The sequence below is a fragment of the Trachypithecus francoisi genome, unplaced genomic scaffold, assembly GCF_009764315.1.
Source record: "Trachypithecus francoisi isolate TF-2019V2 unplaced genomic scaffold, Tfra_2.0 Lachesis_group16, whole genome shotgun sequence".
Taxonomy (NCBI): domain Eukaryota; kingdom Metazoa; phylum Chordata; class Mammalia; order Primates; family Cercopithecidae; genus Trachypithecus; species Trachypithecus francoisi.
In genome coordinates, this window is record NW_022681461.1 from 6,843,979 (window position 1) to 6,868,090 (window position 24,112).

Sequence of the window (24,112 nt, forward strand, 5' to 3'; positions counted from 1 at the left end):
ATATTTATATATATATATATATAATATATATATATAATATATATATTATATATTTATATATATAAAATCTTTGCATCTTTTAGTCTTCTCCTCTCCTCTTTTCTTTTGGTCACACACAGCTTCATGGGGAATACAGATGGCAACAGACAAGTCAAGTCTGAATACTGCTTTACGGTTATGATCCAAGAAATACTGGGCTGTTCATAAGTATATTTAAGTACTAATGTGCATATGTCCACAGTTTTAAGCCAATTCCAATGATTTATTTTTTAAAAATTTTTAATTGATACAAAATATTTTACATATTTATGGGGTACATGTATTTGTTACATGCATGGAATGCGTAATGATCAAGTCAGGGTATTTGGGGTATCTAGCACCTTGAGTACTTACCATTTCTATGTGTTGGGAGCATTTCAAGCCCTCTCTTCTAGCAACTTTGAAATATACAATATAATGTTGCTAACTATAGTCACCCCACTCTGCTATCAAATATTGGAGTTCATTTGTTCTGTCTAATTGTATGTTTGTACCCATTAACCAACCTCTTTCATCTCCACTCCCATCCACACACCCTTCCTAGCCTCCGGTATCTATCATTCTATTCCTTATCTCCATGAAATCTCTTTTTTTTTTTTTTTTAGCTTCCACACATGAGTGAAAACGTGTGGCATCTGTCTTTCTGTACTTGGCTTATGCCATCTAACATAATGACCTCCAGTTCCATCCATGTTGCAGTAAATGACATAATTTCATTCTTTTTCAGGCCAAATAGTATTCCATTGTGTGTGTGTGTGTGTGTGTGTTATATATACACACATATGTGTGTGTGTGTATATGTATATATGTGTATATATATACATATATATGTGTGTGTATATATATGTATACACACACACACACACACATATATATACACACCACATTTTCTTTACCCATTCATCCATTGATGGCCACTTACGTTGATTCCACATCTTTGCTATTGTGAATAGTTCTATGATAAGCACATGAGTGTATGTATCCCTTTGATACAAGTTTATTTGCCTTGGGATAAATACCCAATAGTAGGATTGCTGGATCATATGGTAATTCTATGTGTAGTTTTTTTTTTTTTTTTGAGATGGAGTCTAGCTCTGTCACCCAGGCTATAGCGCAGTGGTGTGATCTTGGCTCACTGCAAGCTCCGCCTCCCAGATTCATGCCATTCTCCTGCCTCAGCATCCCAAGTACCTGGGACTACAGGACCACCACCATGCCCGGCTAATTTTTTGTATTTTTAGTAGAGACAGGGATTTACCGTGTTAGCTGGGATGGTCTTGATCTTCTGACCTCGTGATCCACTCACCTTGGCCTCTCAAAGTGCTGGGATTACAGGCGTGAGCCACTACGCCCAGCCTGTTTTTGTTTTGAGAAGTCTCTCTACTGTTTTCCATAGTGACTATACTAATTTACATTCCCACAAATAGTGTATAAGAGTTCCCCTTTTTCCTGCATCTTTGCCAGCATTTAAAAAAAAATCTTTTTAATATAGCCATTCTAGCTGGGATAAGATGGTATCTCATTGTGTTTGTAATTTGCACTTTCCTGCTATTTGGTGATATTGAGCATTTTTTCATATACCTGTTGGCCATTCGTATATCATCTTTTGGGAAATGTCTATCTATGTTCTTAGCCCACTACTTAACAGGATTATTTGTATGTTTGGTTTACCAGTGAGTTTTATATTTTTGTGATTTTTATGATGGTAAATATTGTCCTTTTACTTCCACGTTTAGGATTCATTTGAGTACTTCTTCAAGGATTAGTCTAGTGGTGATGAATTCCCTCAGCGTTTGCTTACCTGGGAAAGGCTTTATTTTTCCTTTATTTATGAAGGATAGTTTTGCTGGACATGGTCTCCTTGGGTGGCAGTACTTTTTTTTCAGCACTTTGAAAATGTCATCCCCTTCTCTCCTGGACTGTGTCTGCTGAGAAGTCCGCTGTTAGTCTAATGGTGGTTCCTTTATGGGTGATTAGAAGCTTTTCTTTTGCTGTTTTTAGTATATTTGCTTTTGCTTTGACTTTAAGTGGTTTGATTGTAACGTGCTGTGGAGAAGATGATTTTGCATTGTATCTGTTTGGGGACCTTTGGGCCTCCTGTATCTGGATGTCTAGGTCTGTTGATAGATTTGGGAACTTTTGATCTCATATTTCATTAAATAGGATTTTCTCTTCACCTTTGGGAATATTGACGATTTGAATATTCAGTTGCTTTGCACTGTCCCATATATCATGAACGGTTTGCTCATTCTTTTTTATTCACCCTCTAGAGGTGTTCACTGGTTACTTGGGGTACACTCTATGTAATGAAGAGGCTAAGTGAAGTTACAAAGTTATTTACTTGGTGTACATCCTATGTAAATGAAGAGGATGAAGTAACGTTACAAAGTCATTTCCTGAGTGTATGCCCTGTGTAAATGAAGAGGATATTTCCTGTCATATCTGAAGTGTTTCCATTCGATTTAGTTCTAGGAAGTGGAAGTGCTCAGGTTCCCTGCCTCCAGGCCCTATTCTCCTGTCTCAATTTCACGCAGCATAATGTCCTCCAGGCTCATGCATATTGTAGTGAATTCCCTTCCTTTTGAAGGCTGAATACTATTCTGTTGTCTATATAGAGGGTATTTAAACCCCAGAAAACTCTGTAACTGAGCTCTAGAACCCCTGTACTCAGGCCCGCTCCCACTCTGTGGAGTGTCCTTTTGTTTTCAATAAATCTCTGCTTTTGTGGCTTCATTATTTCCTTGCTGTGTTTGTGCGTTTTGTCTAGTTCTTTTTTATTCTTTTCTTTTTATTTTTGTCTGAATAGATTGTTTCAAAAGATCTGTCTTCAAGTTCTGAGATTCTTTATTTTGCCTGACCTAGTCTATTGGTGAAGTTTGGGATGTATTTTTTATTGCATTCAATGAATCTTTCGTTCCAGAATTTCTGTTTGGTTCTTTTAAAAAGAACCAAACCCAGGGAAGGGTGGTCTCTAGGTTGCCAGGAGTGGCTGCCCTGAAGGCCTGCCACCAGAAAGGGTAGGGCCACTCTCAATAGGTGCAGAGTAGGCAGGTAGCTGTGGGATATGCAGTCTCCTTGAGCCCTGGTCTCACAGCAGCCCTCAGCAGTCATGGTGGGATTTGCTTTTGTGGTAGGTGAAAGTGCCTGGCCTCTCTTCTCCCTGTATGGCCTGGCAGTGGCAGCATCAGCCCTGGCCCAGGGAAGGATAAAGACCTTTGGAAGCTTGGCTCTCAGAATGGCGCTGGCTATGGGCCTCCTCCTGGGGAGGCTGGGGCCATTCTCAGGGGGAGCAGTGCAGGCAGGCAGCTATAGGGGGTGGGATTTGCTTGTGTCTCAGTCCCACAGCAGCCTGCAGCAGCAGGGGGATCTGTCCCTGGGGTGTGTGGCAGTGTCCACTCTCCTCTCTGTCCTTGGCCCGGTGGTGGCAGCATCAGCAATAGTCCCAGGGCAAGATGCAGTCCTTTGGGGGCTTGGTTCTCAGTATGGCACCAAACCGCAGCGACTCAGAGCTTGGAAGCCTGTGGGACTCAGTGTGAGTTCCCTCTATGGAGCAATGCCTCTGTGTGATCCCTAGGCAGCTCCCTGTGGTAGTCTTAAGGCCCACATGAGTCGAGGGATTTTCCTGTCACTAGGATTGTAGAAGGCCTTGGCTGGAATGTGGAGCCCTGGGGATCTCTCACTTATGCTTTCCCCACATCTGGAAGCTTCTTCCAGCTCCCCAATCATTCCTGGCCAAGCAGGCTGCCTCATTTCCCTCTGCTTTGCTTTTTGTGCTTCCTGTCGCTCCTTGGTTGCATCCGTGTTCTCTCTTAGATCATCTATTGGAAGTGTGAATATGTACTTGTTATTTTGGTCCTGCTCCATGGAGGAGCATATACTAGTTGCATTTAGTTGTCCACCTTGATCAGTTCTCCTCCCAGGTCAATTATTTTAGCATACACTATTTGCTAGCATCATTAAAAAATGATCTAAGCTTTCTTCTATCCTAATTTTAAAAAGCAAGTGATAGTACAGAGGTCAAAACTGTATAGCAAAACCCTCTCTGCTGGGTTTGGGATTCGGGGGCATACAGCGGAGTCTTGTTATCTTCTGCTGATGTCACCTGTGTGAGGTCTCATTGCGGTGGAGGGAGGGACATGATTTCAGCGAAAACTGATTTCATGGCACTATGGCGGATCACAAGGACATCAGTCTGGAGACCATAAGGTGCCCTGGCATTTCTCTTCCAAATGACACGACTGATTTCACTTCTGTTTCCATCACCTTGTGTGCTAATTTAAAATGTTGATCTTACAAGTCATGAACAATACAGCTATGTGTATTATTTCAAGTTTCTTCTGAATTTCGAACTGATGAAAAAAGTAAACCTTTGACAAATCCTAAATGTAATGAAAGTTAGCCTCTCTCTAGAATAACCTAGATACATGCATAAATGGGTAGTATTTACTTTTTTCTGGTCAACAAACTAGGGGCATATTCTTTTTGCACTGTACTTTTAAATTTTTCTGCCTAATCATGTATAGTAGACATATTTCTAGGTCAGCACATGCAAATAAAGTCACTTTTAAAAGGGCTGCATTGTGAGCTTGCTGTGAATCTGCTATGACTGCATGGACCAAACTCTATTGAACAGTTGTCAGGCAGTTTCCAGATTTTTGCTACGGCAGCCCGTGCTAGAGTGCACATTACCAGATGTGTGTGTTTGCTCCTGGAAGGAGCTGCTGGATCAAAGAGCACTTGTGTTTTCAGTCATGATGCTGCACAAATACACACTGCCACGCATGGTTCCCCGAGGGCCAGAGTTCATTTGCTTCCACAGCTAGAAGTTTTCTTTGATCTTGTTTCACTTTTTATCCTTTTTTTTGAGACAGAGTCTTGCTCTGTTGGCCAGGCTGGAGTGCAGTGGCATGATCTCAGCTCACTGCAGCCTCTGCCTCCCAGGCTCAAGCAATTCTCCTGCCTCAGCCTCCTGAGTAGCTGGGATTACAGGTGTGCACCACCACACCCAGTTAATTTTTGTATTTTTAGTAGAGATGGGGTTTCACCATGTTGTCCAGGCTGGTCTTGATCTCCTGACCTCAGGTAATCCGCCCGCCTCAGCCTCCCAAAGTGCTGGGATTACAGGTGTGAGCCACTGCTCTCGGCCTACTTTTTATTCTCTATTTCACTTTCCTTTTTTTTCATAAAGAAATCCTCCACTACCCTGTCTTTTCAGCAGTTTGGTCTGTTTTTGCTGCTTCCAACATGGCTTCTATTTCTCTAGTGGCTTTTTCTCTTCATTGATTGTCCAAAGACAACTTTGGTTTACTTTTTAGTTTACTTTAGTTTGCTTTCTAATGGTAAGCTGTTTAATATCTATGGCGGTTTTAGAATTGGCCCCATGTTCTTTGACTCTTTGATGCTTCTCCTCACAAGGGTGGTTCTATCTATCCCATCCTTCGAAGCTGGCGGCCTTGGCTGCTCTGACCAACAGGATCAGGTGGAAGTGACCCTGAGGCAGTTTCTGGGCCCGGCCTTATAGGCCTGGCAGCCCCCACTTCCTGCCTCTTGGGTAACTGCTCTCAGCCTGCAGCTGCCATGCTGTGAGGAAGCCCAAGGTCCCCAAGGAGAGGCTGTGTGCAGGTGAGCTGGCTGACAGCCCCGCAGAGGTCTCCAGCATGGGCCGTGTCTAACCAGCTGCTCAGTGGCTGAGTAGTGTGAGTGAGCAGAGTGGAAATGGTCCTCCTGTCCCTTGGGCCACCGTACAACCCCCTGTTGTGAGCAGACACACTAAACCCTGCCCACCCGGCCCTGCCCACACAGCAGGATGGCAAGGAAACCAACACCTGGTGGTGTTTTTCACACTAAGTTTCAGGGGATTGTTATACAGCAGTGGATAAAGTGACCAGCATCCATGTTTCATCTTCTCTATCTCACCTGTGTCCTTGCTTCAGACAGGCTGTCTCCTTCTGTCTAATGATCATAATGAGGTACATCTAGCTTTACAACAGGCTTATTTCTCCAGCATGTCCCATGCTGCTCATCCTAGGTTGCTGTCTCCCTTACTCCATTTCCCTGCTGTCTCTATCCAGGCCCATGCTGATGCCCTTCGCACAGTGGTTCACCTCTGAAGGGGCTTCCTTCTGGGAAACTACTGTATGAAGAATGGGGTGAGGATGGCCAGCCTGAGCCCTGCTGTACTCTCGCCTGGCCTTTGTGCTCAAGATGGTGGAGTCTGCCTGCCTGCCTGAGAGCTTGGCTCTTGTGGCTTACCCTTCATGCAGTCCCTTTGGTGGCTGAGGTCCACCGTTCCCCATCACCTACTGGTCCATGGACTGCCTCTTAGGGAAAGGTGAGTGGGCGGGTATTGTCACTCAGGGTGGAGTCTCTGACCACTGCAGGGCCTGAAACTCAGGACCCCATCTGCCATCCACTAGGTAGATTTTCAGGAAAATTTCAGGAAATAGATTGCTATCTATTTCTGAGCACGTGGACTTCACCAGAGACCAGCAGAGTTGTCAACCTGCCTTCAGCACCCTCTTTGACTCAGCGGGACCCAATCCCATCACATTTTCCAGTTGGTCAACACAGACCCTAGGTATACAACATGGATGAGTTAATATGAAGATGGAGCTTTCTTACCTTTTCTTCTTTTGGTTGTTATTGGTTCATTTGAGGGTTCAGAGAGGGGTCAAGTCATATTAGCAAGGGGATTGGTCACTGTGAAATTATTTTTTAGGAGGTCCAAGCCTGCACCCAGAACTAGTTTCTACTTTATGTTTTGCTGGAAGTCCACCCTTAATTCTTGATAATCTCTGCCTCAGCAAACTAAGGGGCATAGATTTCTTTTAGCTTCAGTCACATAACTATCTAGATCTCTTCTTTCCAGCACTGTATTTATTTTTTGACACTTCAACTCCTCAGGATACCAGTTAAGCCAATAGAACAATTTCTACATCTATAGCGGACATACACAGATGATGAGTTTATTTGATAAATCTTCACTTCCTAACTTTTACATGTGTAGATAGGTGTTCATTAGAAGGTGATTTTGGAAATGAGTTTATTTGATAAATCTTCACTTCCTAACTTTTACATGTGTAGATAGGTGTTCATTAGAAGGTGATTTTGGAATAGCTCCAAGCTGCAATACTGGAGCTCCAAGCTCCAACAGCTCCAGGCTGTGGAACAGTGTTCCACCAGATGTTATGAAATGTCCTATCAGAAAAGGATGTCACGGATGAATCTGGTTTGAGAGATGCAATGCAGCAAAACCCTCTACTGACATTCGTAATGTTGAGTAGCATGAAAAGGGCTTTGGGGAAATCCTGCAAGAATCAAGCTGTCCAATCCAAACTTTTGAAATTAACTTAATGAAGGAATCCCATTCTTCTTTTTTCAAAACGAATCATCACTTAATACCTCGATTCCTGATCATTCCATGAAACATAATTTAGAATATACTACACTGAGTAAATCTCAAGGTGTGATATATTATTTTTATTTTTTAAACAGTAAAATCAAAGATTATAAGAACATTTCTTACATAGTTATTTTTAAGTAGCAAAATTGCTTTTTGAAACCATACCAATAGTAAAATAAAGAAAACATACATTTATCTTGTATTTTTTACCATTGGCTGCTCTAAATATTAGCTAAGTTGTACTTACCTTGTAGTAGTTTTCATCAGCACGCAGTGCTTTGGAAAGTCCGAAATCACTGATCTTGGCATAATGTTGAGTAACTAGCAACACATTTCTTGCGGCCAGATCTCTGTGCACAAAATTGCACTCCTCCAGATACTTCATGCCCATGGAAACCTGATGAACCAGTTCTATGATGTTCTTATCCTTGACATGTCTGAAAGTCACAACGATCTCATCAGCTATAACAGACAGTGACCCATTTCACAACAAACAACCATGCTCCTCATGCAGGCAGTAGGTGAATCTACTCCTTCCCTCTTCTTAAACAACAAAACTCACAAGTGGTGACAAATACCTTTGTTAGCATATAGCTCTTCAGGACTGAATGCCATATTCTCCTGGTGTTCAATGGGATTGAGTTTCCTGGCATGCTTGGAATTGCAAGACAAGCAGTACAACAGAGTGGTGAGGCCTGGTTCACAGACAGCCAGGCACCACCTTAAATCCTTGTTCCAGTATTGCACAGGTCACAGAACTAACCCTGAGTCTCAGTTTCTCACCTATAAAGGGTAAGAACACCTCCCTTCCATGGAGACCAAAGAGACAATCTAAGTACAAACACAGCACAGCAAACAAGGCAAGCTCCTCGGTAGCCATGATTCTGTCTTACTCCAAGTGAGTTTCCTCATCTCCACAACAGCTTTAGATGAGAACACGATTACTCCCTTGATGGATGTAATCAATTAGCAGCGACTGATATTTTCGGAAGTCATTACTCATGAGAACATAAGGTCAGCCAAACAGATAAGACATAACTGTCACCTCTTAGAAAAGCCCTTATTTTAAATGTTTCTTTAAAAAGAACGTGTTCTTCCCAGTGAGAAAGGAGATTCCCCGTCAAGATATTCTGAGGCTGAGTCTATCACTAGGCCAAGACTGAATGAATACAGAAAGAAAAGAAAGACAAAACTGTCGAATGAGTTCTTCTCTGAACAACTAGAGCTAACAGAGCTGAATCCAAAGACTGTGTCTCCCTCTGTCCCTCTGTCAAGGTCCCCGAGTATGGACCAATAAGGGAAGCCACAGGAGAGTGGGAAGGCTTCCCACGGAAATCAGGCTGCTCAGCCCATCCAGTGGTGGGCCCTGTCCCTTAGGGGACAGCTTCCAGACCTGTGGGGGCACCTGACAATACCTGTTCTGCTGCAAATACTTATTGAGGGGACCAAGTTCTGCCATCTCCATAACCAGCATCCAGGACTCGGCCTCGCATATCCCGATCATGCGCACGATGTACGGGTTGTCCAGCTGCTGCATGACGTTTGCTTCTGCTAATAACTCATCTTTAAGAGCGGGGTCGTTGGCCTCATTTTTCAGAATTTTCACAGCCACTGTTTTCACAACTCTGCAAGAGAAATCATAACACACAAGAAACTTTCCGAAATGCCTCACTTCTAGATAATCTTCTCCTGTGAAGCATAATCCCCACGTGGAAACAGTCCCATGGAAATACTTGCCACAGAGTGACAATGTGTCTTCAGACGCCTGTAAGGGATGGCTGGCCTTCCAACCTATATTCCCTAATTTTATAGACATTGAGAGTAATGCCCCATTACTAAAAAAGAATGGTGGGGGCTGGGCATGGTGGCTCATGCCGATAATCCCAACACTTTGGGAGGTTGAAGGGGGAGGATTGCTTGAGGCCAGAAGTTCAAGATCAGCCTGGGCAACATAGTGAGACCCCATCTCTAAAAAAAATCAGCTAGACGTGACAGTGCAAGCCTGTAGTCCCAGCTGCTTAGGAGGCTGAGGTGAGAGAATCACTTGGACTCAGGAGTTCAAGGCTGCAGTGAGCTTCTTGGCACTTCACTCTAGCCTGGGTGACAGAGGGAAACTCTGTTTCTAAAAAATAAAATAAAATAAAAAGAATGGTGAAGAACAGTACTGAAGAATGTCCCAACCAAGCAAAAACCCTAAACTGCAAAATATTTAAATAACTTGTAAATAAACCTCACCAACGATGACATGCATGAATTCCTGTAACATCTTGGGATTCACCATCTCAGATTACGTGTAATGAATGTGAATATAAAATGCCTTTCATAAATGTTGAAAGTGAATTTCTAGGTGCAGAATTTAAAAGGATACATTTAAATGTAATGCTTTGAAAAGGTAAACAACTCTCCTGAGAGAGGCTAAAGAAGACCTGGTAAATGCGGGGATGGGCTGTGTTTCTAGATTGAAAGACTCAGTATTGTAAAGACATAATTCTGCAAAATTGACCGAGAGAGCCTCTCCTCTCCCCAAACTCTCTTGAAATTATGTCCACCGTCATGTCTATGTTAATTCACAAATTTAAGCAGAGAATAAAGATCACAACCTTTCACAAACTGAAAAAGCTTATGATTAATACAGAAACATTTTTGTTCATTGTACAAAATGACTGTGATATAAAAACGTATTTTAAAATAAGTATCACAACCAATTTTGATTGTGTGTATATATGTGCTTATGTATATACTTGTGAATGTATACATATGTGTGTATGTGTGTGTATACGTACATACATGTATGTGTATCTGTGTGTGTATATATGTATATATGTATATACACACAGATGCACATGCACAAAAACAAATGGAAGGGACAGATTGGAAAGCAAGCATTTCTCCTTTCTCTCTCTCTCTTTCTCTCTTTCTTTCTTTCTTTTTTGAGACAGAGTTTTACTCTTGTTGCCCAGGCTGGAGTGCAATGGTGTGATCTTGGCTCACTGCAACCTCTTCCTCCCAGGTTCAAGCGATTCTCCTGTCTCAGCCTCCTGAGTAGTTGGGACTACAGGTGTGCACCACCACACCCAGCTAATTTTTTGTATTTTTAGTAGAGACAAGGTTTTACCATGTTGGTCAGGCTGGTTTCGAACTCCAGACCTCAGGTGATCCACCTGCCTTGGGCTCCCAAAGTGCTGGGATTACAGGTGTGAGCCACGGCACCTGGCCGGAAAGCACGCATGTCTGTGTATACTTTTGTCTATATTTTTAACATGAATGAATGAATTATATAAATTACCTACTCATAAATTTTTTTTTTTTACAAAAATTCCTTAAATTTGAAATACCATGAAGCTACTAAATGCAACCACATTCGTATTAGTATCATACCAATTCAAAGAGAGGGTGTTTTCAAAGGACTTTAGAAACCAGTATTTTTACTTGTACATTCCGTGTTGGATACTTTCCAAAGACCAAAAAAAACAAAAATACAAAGATATTTTAGAAATTTAGCAATTTTAACTGTTGTATAATATGTATTGTTATTTGAAATCATAGGATAAAGCCAATAAATAATTATACTAATCATATTTGGAATCAATATTTTTCACAGTAAGAAAAATGAGACATAACTATAAAATTAAAGAAAATAAATGTAAACACTGTATGGTTATAATGGAATGATTTTATTTTAATTAAGTAACGTGCGTGTACAACTAAAGATCTAAAAATATATACTATAAGGTTAATTACCAGTAGTGTTTAGTTAACAGTAGTAGTGTTGGGATGGTATTATACAGATATGATGCTTTTCTTCTTTTCTTTTCTTTTTTTTTTGAGACAGGGCCTTGCTTTGTCACTGAGGCTGGAGTGCAGTGATGCAATCATGGCTCACTGCAGCCTTGACCTCTTGGCCTCTTGAGCATTGTACAAAATAGGTGTGCACTACATGCCTGGCTAATCTTTTAATGTGTGTGTGTGTGTGTGTGTGTGTTTTGTAGAGACAGGGTCTTGCTATGTTTCCCAGGCTGGTGTCAAATTCTGAGTCTCAAACAATCCTCCTACCCCAGCCTCTCAAATTGCTAAGATTACAGGCGTGAGCCACCACACCAGAGATTGATGCTTTTATTTTCTTATGTTTCTGCTTGTTTCTATTTCCTAATTTTCCATAAGGTGCATATTCTTTTAGGTCGGTGCAAAAGTAATTGCAGTTTTTGCCATTAAAGGCTTTCATTATAATAGTACCAGAAATTAACAAGAAAGATAGCATTAATAAAAAAAGGGTTTAGTCATGCCAGGTTACATTTTGTTATTGTCAGTTGTGTCTAGAACCTGAGCTCCCGTGAGGGCGAGACCGGTGGAGCATTGTGACTTACTTTTTCATTTGGTAGTAGCCCTTTTTCACAGTTCCGAAATTACCAGAGCCCAGTTCTTTGTCTTCCAGCGTCAGCAGCTTTCGGTCCAGGTAAACCTCCTTGGGCCTGATCTCCTCAGGGTCCGCATAGGGGCTCTCATACACCTCTGTGTCCATGGGTAGGGCTTCTCTCTGGGGGCCTGCAAGGCAGTCAAGAAACACACAACCCGGAGCTGGACCCCACATCAGGATTCATCCTTCCAAGAACATGATTTTCATGGGAGTGTGAACTCAGAGTAGCATCCGTGTTGCAAGGGATGAGAAATTCTGAAGAGCGGCAGGGACGTTTCCGGCGTCGCTGGGTGAGGGAGGTGGGACAGATCATTTCATTCAATAGCACCACCACCGCTCATGGGCACGTGGTATCTGCTGCCTGCCACCAGATGGGAGTGTCTCCGTGGCTAACTGTGGCTGCATTGAAATCACGGACGTGGGGTGGATTCGTGAACCAACTCTACAAACTTACAAGTGACCATGCGCTTCGCTCTCTGAATGTCCCTTGAATGAAAGCAAGTCTCACCTTTTTCTGCAGCCCAGGGTGCAACTTCTGGCTCATACGGATTGAATGACACAGCACTCTCTGGCCGGTTCCCTTGGGCAGGGGAGGGCTAAAGTGCATCAAGGACAACAGGTCATTTTTCTTCATCCATACAACTGTTAAATTGATCTGCATAATTATTTTTATTTTCCAACAATCACAGTTTAACTTTTGCAGGAAAGACAAAGGAAAGAACAGGGAGGAAAATAAGGCTGATCTCATTCTTCGGGCAATTCTTTGGATCTTGCAAGGGCCAAAGCAAGCTTGTGCTGCTACAATTCGAGGGATCCTGCGAGGTGTTCAGAGGGTGTGGTGAGAGTCAACTCCACTGGCCTGGATAGAGCTGCTTGCCCACTCACCCCCTTGCACATCCTATTCCTACCTACCAAAGGTCACTGACGATGTGCATGTTCGCCTTGGATGCATTTTCCTCCGTTAACTCATGCTCTTCAATTTCATATTACACGGATATTATTTAAAGAGGAAAATTAGTCCTCATCAGCTGCTCCCATCTACTTCCCAGCTCCAAAGCACGTATGTTTTCCTAGTCTCCACCCAAGTCTTTATCTTCAGTGGAGATGCAGCAGCATTAGGGTGGATGGTAGAGGGTGGCACTGGTCAGTGACTACAGGTCCCAAGGGAAGGCCAGTTGCTGCCACCTAGGCCGGCAATGCTCTTGCTGCCACGGCTGCTGCTGGAAATCAGTACCCCTGTGAGACGGGGGCTCCTCTTTGTGCAGCTGAAGGAAGGCAATTCTTCCTGATGCCCACAGCAGGTAATAGAGGCATATCTGAGACAAAGTTATGCAGCCTGTTAACAGCAACCTTCCCTATTATTTGATCCACATCAGTTGATATCACGAAACAACTGGGTGGAGGGAAATCTACTCATTATCCTAAGGACTTTCCCTTTTGAAAGTCTCTGTCTTGAGTTTTCCTGACCCACTCTTTTTTCCAAATTAAAACAAGATTCTTGCGACTAAATTTGATTCACAGGAGAACCATGATTCAGATGCTTTTTTTTTTTTTTTTCAGTGTGAGTTGAGTCACAATTCTACGTATCAATTGACCTCTTCAGTGCCCAAACACTTGCCACGAAGAAATGAGATACTGCCAGATTTTGGAGAAAGTTAAAGAAACAGAGACATTAAGCTTAACATGACAGTCACTTATCTTACGGTACACACTAAATCCTCATGTGCCTTATTAATATTACAAGGCCAGAAACCAAAAGCAGAATCATGAGGTCACAATGCACCACTACCGCCACTCAGCCATTGTTTCCAAACACCCAGACGTTCTTCTTTCACGCAGTCTGCTGAGCACTTCAGAGGCAGGCATTGCTCACCATGGCCCAAGCTAAAGGACATCTGGTCTTATCTGTAAAAATGATGTCGAAGGGATCCATTTTCTCACAGACTATCTCAGCATTCTTACTGAACTGATTAACAGAAGTAACTATGATACATCAGAATAAAAATAGAATATAAGTTCAAGGTGGGGGAGACATTTATTCACCCCATTGGGGACTGTGCCACATCCACAAGGACGCTCAATAAAAATGTGTTGAACAAACATATGAATGAATGGATGGGCGAATGAATGAAAATAACTTCTAAAAACTAGAAGATGTGAAGTATAAGCTAATGTGCTTTAAAAATGAGCTCTCTCTCAAGCCTTTATGCTAATGAAGAGAAATAAGAATGAATAATTCCAAACGACAGTCTATTTCTTTTAAACATTTACATATGATTACAGGACTGTGCTATGGTTTCACTTCTGATTTGTAATACAATTACCCTGCCTCTGGAAAGCTGGGTGAGGGAGGTGGGAAAGATCATTTCATTCAATAGCACCACCACCACTCATGGGCACGTGGTGTCTGCTGCCTGCCACCAGATGTGAGTGTCTCCATGGCTAACTGTGGATGCACTGAAATCACGGGCGTGGGATGGACTCGGGAACCAACTCTACAAACTTACAAGTGACCACATGCTTCGCTCTGTGAATGTCCTTGAATGAAAGCAAGTCTCACCTTTTTCTGCAGCCCAGGGTGCAAACTGGGTGACAGAAACTGGGTGATTCCCTAGGCTTTCCATCCTTCTTTTTTGCCCAGTTCTCTCCCTCTCGCAACCAATCCTAGGCTGAAAATAGGTTTTTTTGTTTGTTTGTTTGTTTTTTAAGCCTCTTTACGGGTTAACATTTACTGTCATTTCAACTCCTTTGATTTTGCTTGTAGGCAGGCACATTCTGAGATCCAAAGACAAAACTTGAACAGACATAGCATTAAAGGATGTCCTCGGACTAGCCATCACAGGCGATGAGAGGGAGCATCACCCCTTCTTGACATAAGACCTCCTGTCCCTCCCACTGAGGGCATTATCCCGGGGTTGCAGCCTCTCTACACTCACAGAATGTTCTCCAGACCAGGAGGACTTCCAAATGGCTTGTTCCAATTAAACCAGAATGCAATTCCCTGACATACGAATCCTGTAGGGAACAATTTTAAAACAGAGATGGGGTTGTCAAAATATGCTGAAAGGGATACTAGGGTGTCAGGAATGAGTAAGAATTAGTAGCGATGGACACAGAGAATCTAAACCCCTGGGCATGAATAATTTATACCCTTACTACCAGTGTGTTGTTCAGCCCTAGTCTATCTTGGCTTATGGATAGGGAAACAGATGGGAGATCTTCCTTGGAAGTTAGAACTTCATGTTTATAGCCAAGGAATCTTGGGGTTTCATTTCCATGCTGCCCAGCACAGACCACTATGTGATTGTGAGCCTTTTAAGCCAAGCCACAAAGAACCCTCATGGCTCTCAATAACCCCACATCAACTCTCTCCTACCCAGGTCCCTGGGCTCCCTGCCTCTGTCGCTTTCTGGTGACTAACAGGACTGGAGCAAAGAATGATGCCACAATTGGAAGAATGTGGAAGAAATGGGAGGTTTCCTATTGAGTCAGTTAAAAGAACAGTAGTTATTTTATGATAAAGATGACGCAAAATCCACGTTTCATCTTTCCCAAAGCACTTGGTGGATATGCCACTTAGTAGAACAATAACTAAAACAACCTCTAAAAGAAAATGCCCAGTTAAAAAGAAAAATTTAGGCCGGGCATGGTGGCTCACGCCTATAATCCCAGCACTTTGGGAGGCCGAGGTAGGTGGATCACAAGGTCAGGAGATCGAGACCATCCTGGCTAACACGGTGAAACCCTGTCTCTACTAAAAATACAAAAAATTAGCCGGGTGTGGTGGCGGGCGCCTGTAGTCCCAGCTACTTGGGAGGCTGAGGCAGGAAAATGGCGGGAACCTGGAAGGTGGAGCTTGCAGTGAGCCAAGATCACACCACTGCACTCCAGTCTGGGAGACACAGCAAGACTCCATCTCAAAAAAAAAAAAAAAAGAAAAATTTGAGGAGTTTGTAAAGAATGAGCACAGTGGCATAATGATAAGTTGTAAAAATATTATTTTTAAAATGTAATGACATTTAATTTTAATAAAAAATGTATTTCCAGTCTACATTATTATTAACCTTTTATTCTTTATGTTTGTATTTAAGAGATCCATTCTGTCCTAATCAATAAGTGTCATCTGTTCTGCATGGTGAGCAACAAGGTGTAAATGAAATGTTGACCATTCCATTTTCTTCATTTTGGCCAATACTCAGAACAGGCTCAAACCCGCAGTCCACCACTAGATGGCATGAGCCACCTTAGCTTTCTACCTTCTGAAAGAACAACTGGTGATTTTTCCTTAAATTTTATAAATTCAGGTAATGACATCACTCTGCAATAATAAGCCCAGTTATAAATTATTATCCCTGATTTCCTATTGGTAAGGTTTAACTGCAAATAGAAAATGTACTTCACAAGTATTCCTTGAGCGCCTATGTTTAAAAGCTGGGGATCCAAAAGTGAACAAAAGAGGAAAAAATTATTGGTCTATGGAACTGACAGGCCCATGCAGAGTTTCCTGATTCCAGAGTATTGCCAAGTGTCCTAACATCCATTTACTAGATCTTAATTTTTACTCCTAGATTCTTGGGCCATTTTCAAATTAGGCAATAGTAGTAATGCAGATGACAATAATCAGTCATCACAATAATAGTGACAAAAGAGCCAGTTGGCTTTAGAATATTGGCTGCAATAAACTAGATGTGGTTTCCTTTTTTTGGAGGAATTACCCTGGTTCAGTAGACCCCCCCACAGGCGAGGGCAGACTGTTGGCCAGGAAATAGGCTACCATTAGCCTTGCTCTGAGATCCATGAAAATAACACTTGACTCTGCAATTACTCTTCTCTTACAGCGAAGATCTAAAATCTGTTCCTTTATGATTATATGAAAACACATTTTCTCAAGGGTCTAGCCTACTAAGGCATTACCAAGCAAAAGAGTATGACTTGAGGATGTTTCTTTCTTTTTTCTCTTCCCACTGAGCCCTGTACTTAAATGTAAGTTTTAAAATATTATAATCACCAATGTATGTGTTGGAATAAAACATGAAAAATGAGTTTTAATTGGAAATTCTGGGACACGTTTCAGTTTAATCCTCTTAGGGGATGTGCCTTTGAAATGCAAAGCTGAAAAGTTCCCTGGAAGTCTTTAGGGATGCTGCTGTTCAATTTCCACCTATTTTCCATAAAAGAAGGATAAGGTTCTGTGTTTAAAGCAGGAGAGAAAGAAATTCCAGGACTAATACTGGGAGGGGTTTAATTCATTTAAAGACTACTAGTTGTATTCTTAAGTTAACTTTGTTTATATTATATAAGCATGTTACTAATTTCTTTTCTTTTCTCTTCTCTTTTCTTTTTCAGAAAGAGTCTTGTTCTGTTGCCCAGGCTGGAGTGCAGTGGCACGATCTCTGCAATCTCCGCCTGCCAGGCTTAAGTGATTTTCCTGCTTCAGCCTCCTGAGTAGCTGGGAATATAGGTATGTGCCACCACGCCTGGCTAATTTTTATATTTGTAATAGAGACGAGTTTTCACCATATTGGCCAGGCTCGTCTTGACCTCAAGTGATCCACCTGCCTCAGCCTCCCAAAGGGCTGGGATTACAGGCATGAGCCACTGTGCTTGGAAGTATGCTACTAATTTCTAAAGACAAGTTTAAAATGCATCAGCCTGTTAGTAATTTTATGAAACATTTAAATTATCTGATTCATAATCATCTTCAAATCGAAACATACTTTTCATTAACTATCTAGATGCTATAGGTAATTCAAGTTCTAACATACATTTTTTGTGCCTGAATTATTAAAACAACTATTTATGCTGAGCAAATTAACAAGTTCAAGAAAGTTATTTATCTCTTAGCTAACATGATGGGACATTTGACATAATTCTCACAATTCTTTTCTCATGACTGATTACATAATGGAAAGTTCCCCGTGTGTTTGTGAAAATATACATATTAGCTCTAAAATATTTCTGATAAGCAATTAAAATATTTTTAGTCTATAGCTTAAACCATACAACTTTGATCTTTCAAAAATTATCTCTTGATATTTTTGGCACTATATATGTGTCATCATTAGTAATACTTATTCCCAGTTTCTTACTTCTATAAAAAATTCAATGTATACTTTAATGTTCTTATAAACTTAAATAGAAACCAAACTTTTTTTCTTTTTTTTTTGCCAGAAAGGTATTTTCACAATATTAATCAGATTAATTACACTCTACTATTTAATTTTGTTTTAAAAAATTGATTAAAATTTTTTAACAGGCTTAAATTTAAAAAGATACAACAGAATTTACAATGAAAAGTGGAATTTCTTAACATTCCCATCTCTTACTCCAGAGGCAACCAGCATTGCCAATATTTTCTGTATTTTTCTAGGATACTCTATACGATATCAACACATTCTGTATATATGTGTGTACGTGTGTGTGTGCATGACATTGTCTTTTACAGTTAACATTATATTTTGAAAACAATTCTAGATCTCAGGTGCCTCCCACGGTAGCAATTTTACTGTAACCAATTTCATTTGTCTTCCACTGATAAGCATTTAAATTATTATCAGACTTTGTCAATTATACAATTTCAGAAAAAATACCTTCATATGTACATGATTTCACATAAATGCAAGAATATCTGTATATACTCAGAAATACAATTGCAGAGCCTTTCTTACAGATTGCATCATTTCAGACTTCCCCAAGGAAGAGTAGTAGTGTTAATCTACCATGCCTTTACTACAGTGTTACCAAGCTTTTAAAATATGGATCTGTTTCATAGGTGGACACAGTTAAGCACCATAGTTTTAATTTGCATTTCTCTTCTCATGACGTTAAACAACATTTCATATGTTTAAAAACTATTTATGGCTGGGTGCAATGGCTCACGCCTGTAATCTCAGCACTTTGGGAGGCTAAGGCAGGTGGATCCCGAGGTCAGGAGATCGAGACCATCCTGGCTAACATGGTGAAACCCCGTCTCTACTAAAAAATACAGAAAATTAGCCAGGCGTGGTGGTGGGTGTCTGTAGTCCCAGCTACTCGGGAGACTAAGGCAGGAGAATGGCAAGAACCTGGGAGGCGGAGCTTGCAGTGAGCCGAGATGGCACCACTGCACTCTAGCCTGGGCGACAGCCGTCTCAAAAAACAAAAAACAAAACAACAACAACAAAAAACAACAAAAAAGAACTATTTATATTTGCTTTACTATAAGCTACTACTGATATTCCCTGTCCATTATCCTAGTAGACAGTTAATATTTTTCTTCATGATTTATAGAATCTCTTTGTATATTAAAGCTATTAATCTATGTGTCAGCATTAGTGCTACTTACTCCCAGTTTCTCATTTCTCTTTTGATGGTGTTATAGTTCTTATCTACACACATATTTTTTATTTTTAGGTGGTAACTGATATTTTCTTCAATTTTTTTCTGACATGTTCTCCTGTAGTCTAAAGATGCACTAAAACTTATTTTCTAGGTATTTCTTTAGCCACTGTGGGTAATCTGTGGGTGTGTTTTGCCTTGGGTAAACATGAAAAACAGACATAGTTATTTTATTCAGGTATAAAATACACCTTTTCTTCCTCTCAAACACTGCATTAAATGGTTCTGTTCTATGGTCAACATGATTGAGAACTTCTTAAGTATGAGCAAACTCGGAAAATTATTACTAAATAAAACCTCAGGGGTTTTATGTCTTTTATTTCTGTTGTTTCTAATAAATACTTTAGGCAATCTACTTCATGAGTGGATGCTCAATTATATGCTAAAATATTGGTAAAAACACCAATTAGTACGAAAATAAAAAGAATTTCTGATAAAAAGAATCAATTTTACCCCACTGATAATAAAAGTAGAACGGAAAAAAAGCAATTCAAGCACATCATATATACATATTTTGGGGGAAGGAATAAATGAGTCACTATAAATAAAAGTCATTAAGAAGAACTTATTTTTATTTTCCCTCAAAATCCAATAATAGAACAAAACATGGAAATCAATGAGATGTCAACATTACTGCCTCAGAAAGAAAACTGTTTTTTCTAGTCCTCAGATTACACCTCTTCTTTACATGTCACATTTGCAGTTCTGTGTTAGACGTTTAAGCCATAACGAAGTCACCATGCGCTGCCTGGCCTCACTGTACAGCACACCTCACAAAACCCGGGCGTTCCCTCCATCACAACGTAACTTACATAATCAATTACCAGAACACTGCAACACGGGAGTCTGGCCACCAAAAAGTAAGTGGGCCATCTTGGAAAGGATTTTCCGATATGATAATTAGCTACGACAGATGACGCCAACTGAAACGACTTTAAAAAGACACTTGAGCACAGAAAGCATGCTCACACTGATGGACTTCCAGCTGACGGACTGAGGACCCACATGAAAAGCACATGATGTACCTGGGGTGCAGCTGCCCAGGAATGGCAGGTGTGAGCAAGGGCGAAGAGGCCTGGAAGCAGAGTGGCAAGAGGTGGGGCGCAGCGCACACGCGGGGCAGGCTGGGCGGGCGGGAGCTGAGTGCGGGTTGGTCCTACCACTTAGTTGGACAGCAAGCAGGGGATGCTTTAGCACCTTTCTGTGGCCAGGCTTTGGGAAGGAGTATGATTTGATTCTTGAGATTATTCCACCCGCTGACCAAGTCTAGAAACCACAACGGCAAAGAGGAAGAGTAAATGTTTCAGAAGACAAATACAGGATCCCTTCCATGACATGCTACTTACACTTGCTTCTACAACCGCACCACTAACCCCCTCCTGCCCCCGCCAATGAGATCTACCACGGGCAACACCTGATCACTGGGAAGGCTTCCGGAAGGAGATACGTTCCACTGAAGGCTATAAAATTAGAGCTCTTACATTCACTAGCTCATGCTTCATGTGGAATTATTAAGTCGCAAGCTCAAGACAAACCACCCGAAAGAAACCACAGGTAGATCTGAGTGCTCAGTTGTGTTGCTTCTTCATGGTGGGTGCTGGTTCCATGGTGGAAAATTTTTGTGGAAATTAATTGAGTTGTACATGTAGGACCTCTGCATTTTTTCTCCGTATGTATTTTACCAGTCAATTAAAAAGTTATTCCAAAATATTTAACTTCTTGTAGCCATTGGGTGATGATGGCTAAACACAGGGCTTAATATCATTTTAAGAGTTCTCAGCCCTAAGCCCTCATCCGTCTGAAGGGTGTATGGCTCTGTCTCATGGAGCCTACAATATTAAGGTAGAGTTGCCAGGCCTGAGAGCCCTGTAAAGGGCAAAATAAAGTCACACCTCCATAAAGGCATTACATTTTGATCCCAAAGTTCACTGGTATTTTAGCAAATTCACGTTCCCTGCATTTGATAACAAGTGCTGCTTTTGGATGGCCTCCCCTGTTTCAATCTGGGCTCAGCTCCTGGGCAGCCAATTATCCCTACTGGAGGCAGGATGTATATCTGGCTTTCTGTAGATTTTGTTTTTCAAGGGTTACCAGGCAAAAAGTGAGGTGCAGAAGGCACACTTCACAGATGGCATTAAAGGGCATAAAAAATCCGTATAGGCTGGGCTTATGCCATATAGACTGGACTCACGCCTATATGGTGGCTCACGCCTGTAATCCCAGCATTTTGGGAGGCCGAGGTGGGCGGATCACGAGGTCAGGAGATCAAGACCATCCTGGCTAACATGGTGAAACCCTGTCTCTACTAAAAATACAAAAAAATTAGCCAGGCATGGTGGCAGGTGCCTGTAGTCCCAGCAACTCGGGAAGCCGAAGCAGGAGAATGGCGTCAACCTGGGAGGCAGAGCTTGCAGTGAGCAGAGATTGTGCCACCACACTCCAGCCTGGGAGACAGAGCTAGACTCCATATCAAAAAAAAAAAAAAAAAGAAAAAAAAAAAAAAAGGCCATATGAAGTCCCCAAGAAAAGATCAGGAAAAGAATTCCTGCTTAGAGCATAAATCTGTACCTGACCTCCTAACAGGCTGGAGGGAGGAGAGAGCTGGGGTCCTGTGGATTATACGTGTTAATAGACGGTTCGAGGATGAAGTTAAAAAATATGTTCCCATTTCTCAAATATTGCAAGAGGCCTACTTCTGATTTAATATTGGGTTTCATTCGTATTGTGTATATTCTCCAAAAATGAAGAGAATTTCACCTAGACAAGAAGTTAAGAAAATGTGACTAGGCAGGGTGTGGTGGCTCATGCCTGTAATCCCAGCACTTTGGGAGGTTGAAGTAGGAGAATAACTTGAGGCCAGGAATTTGAGAACAGCCTGACCAACATGGCAAAACCCCGTCTCTACTAAAAAATACAAAAAGTAGCCAGGTGTGGCAGGCACCTGTAATCTCAGCTACTCGGGAGGCTGGGGCATGAGAATGGCGTGAACCCAGGAGGCAGAGGTTGTAGTGAGCTGTGATTGCACCACTGCACTCTAGTCAGGGTGACAGAGTAAGACTCTGCCTCCAAAAGAAAAGAAAGAAAGAAAAAAAGAAAGAAAGAAAGAAAGAAGAAAGAAAGAAAAGAAAAGAAAAGAAAAGAAAAGAAAAGGTGGCTAGTTTATCACTAACAGTAGGCTGATTTTGCCTAACACTCACTAGAAATCCCAGCTCATCAAGGATAATGTTTTGAAGGGCAATCAAAATATCAGTGACCACTCCTCCTGTTAGCTAAAATATGCTTTTCATTTGTGAAATATGCAACAGCTTCTCATTCAGTGGTATTCCTAGTGACACTTACCGCAGGATGGGAACCTGGAAGTTGTGGACGACCTCCAAAATTAACATTTCCTGGTTAGAGAGAACATGGACCATTATGGCTCTATCTGTGGAAACCACTTCCTTTCCCTCCCCACTGCAGATCGGTCAATGAGATCAGGATGTGCTGCTGCTTGAGAAGTGAGCACGTTTTCTGCAGGTACTTCTGGCCCTCTTTTACTTTTTCCCGCATGCAATTAAGACAAATAATTACAATTTTTTAAAAGTTAAAGCAACCAGCTATTTTTTGATTCATGATCTACAAAATTGGAGTGCTCTGATAACGTTATTAATCAATCCGTAAAAAGAAGTCCTCATCCAACCCAAAACTGCAATCAGCTAGGTCGAAACGAGGCTGATTGTCACTGATACCTCCAACAGTGAGACTCCGGTGTCTCGGGAACTCACCCTGTGTGCCGATTTTTTGACACGGGACAGTAAGAACTCTTAACAAACCATCTGCTTTATAAGAATAATGCTCGACTAGCTGAAAGAGAAAAAAGTAAGAAAGTGTGGTAAATAACAAAGTCAGGAAACAGAATAATAGTGACTGAGAGCTGCTGACTGACCGTCAGGCTTTCAAAGTGGCCCCAAGACGCGTAAATGCTTTCATGTGTGTAAGTCCACTCCACAAGGGTGGCTGGGGAAGTGGGCCCACAGCTAGCGATCCTCCCTCTTGGGCCAGGGTCAGCAAATTTTTTTTGTAAACAGAAAGTGGTATTTTCGTTTTTTGTGGGCCTCATACCATATCTATGTCCTTTGTTTATTTATTGATTTATCCAAAACAACACCTTTAAAAGCAAAAAAACCATTCTCTTCAAGGACTACACAGAAACAGGCTGAGAGCCAGATTTGGTCTATGGGTTTGCAGATCCCTGGTCTACAGTAAAGAATATTGAAATAGGGTAGTATAGCAATCACCAACTCTCTGCGAAATGGCACTGGGGCCCTGGAGTTGGGGAAGGGTACAGAAGTACCTTACAATGCTGTCAAGAAAAATCAATGAAATCGTGCATGGGAAATTAGAATGTATTGCTGGCATTTTTGAGGTAGTTTCCTAAACACAGTCCCTAGAAAATATACAATGAGGAATATTTAATTAGGGATGAATGCTATCATTTACCAGGGGAATCAATAAAAATAGTAAAGCGTCTTGGGAAGGACATTCTCCATAATTAGAGATGCTTAACACCATGGTGACTGCTCAGCCTTTGAAACTGTGAGAGAACGCCACACACACAAGACGTCCTTTCCGGAGAAGGTGAATGAACGGCTGTTTATAAGTGATGGGGCCTGGGACCTTGGAGCATTAAGCTGGCATAGAGGATTCCAGGTGTCTTTGCATTCCAGAAGGCCACATTCCCTACTCACCTCCCTGATGCGCTTTGGGGCATTGAGGGTAGAAAGGTTAAATACTGTTTCGAATCAATATTGTTAAAAGAAAGAAGCCTGTGGTCAATGATGAGACATGGTAATGAGCCACAAAATCAAAAGACAATGTAAATGTTGTGACTAACATTTTTT

The 24,112-nt window shown here is 41.5% G+C and overlaps 1 protein-coding gene across 5 annotated transcripts in view; it reads right to left on the bottom strand.

Moving 5' to 3' along the window:
- SYK (spleen associated tyrosine kinase) overlaps positions 1-24,112 on the bottom strand; it is a 96,726-nt gene that overhangs the window by 11,765 nt on the left and 60,849 nt on the right. For 4 of the 5 annotated variants that reach the window (XM_033236811.1, XM_033236813.1, XM_033236814.1 and 1 more), the window contains exons 5-11: positions 22,997-23,075; positions 22,572-22,621; positions 20,430-20,498; positions 12,364-12,451; positions 11,806-11,983; positions 8,857-9,066; positions 7,689-7,878 (exon numbers count right to left, since the gene is read on the bottom strand). In XM_033236811.1, coding sequence (XP_033092702.1) covers positions 7,689-7,878; positions 8,857-9,066; positions 11,806-11,983; positions 12,364-12,451; positions 20,430-20,498; positions 22,572-22,621; positions 22,997-23,075 — 864 coding nt within the window. The remainder of the gene's footprint in view (positions 1-7,688; positions 7,879-8,856; positions 9,067-11,805; positions 11,984-12,363; positions 12,452-20,429; positions 20,499-22,571; positions 22,622-22,996; positions 23,076-24,112) is intronic. The other variant, XM_033236815.1, reaches the window with a different exon arrangement.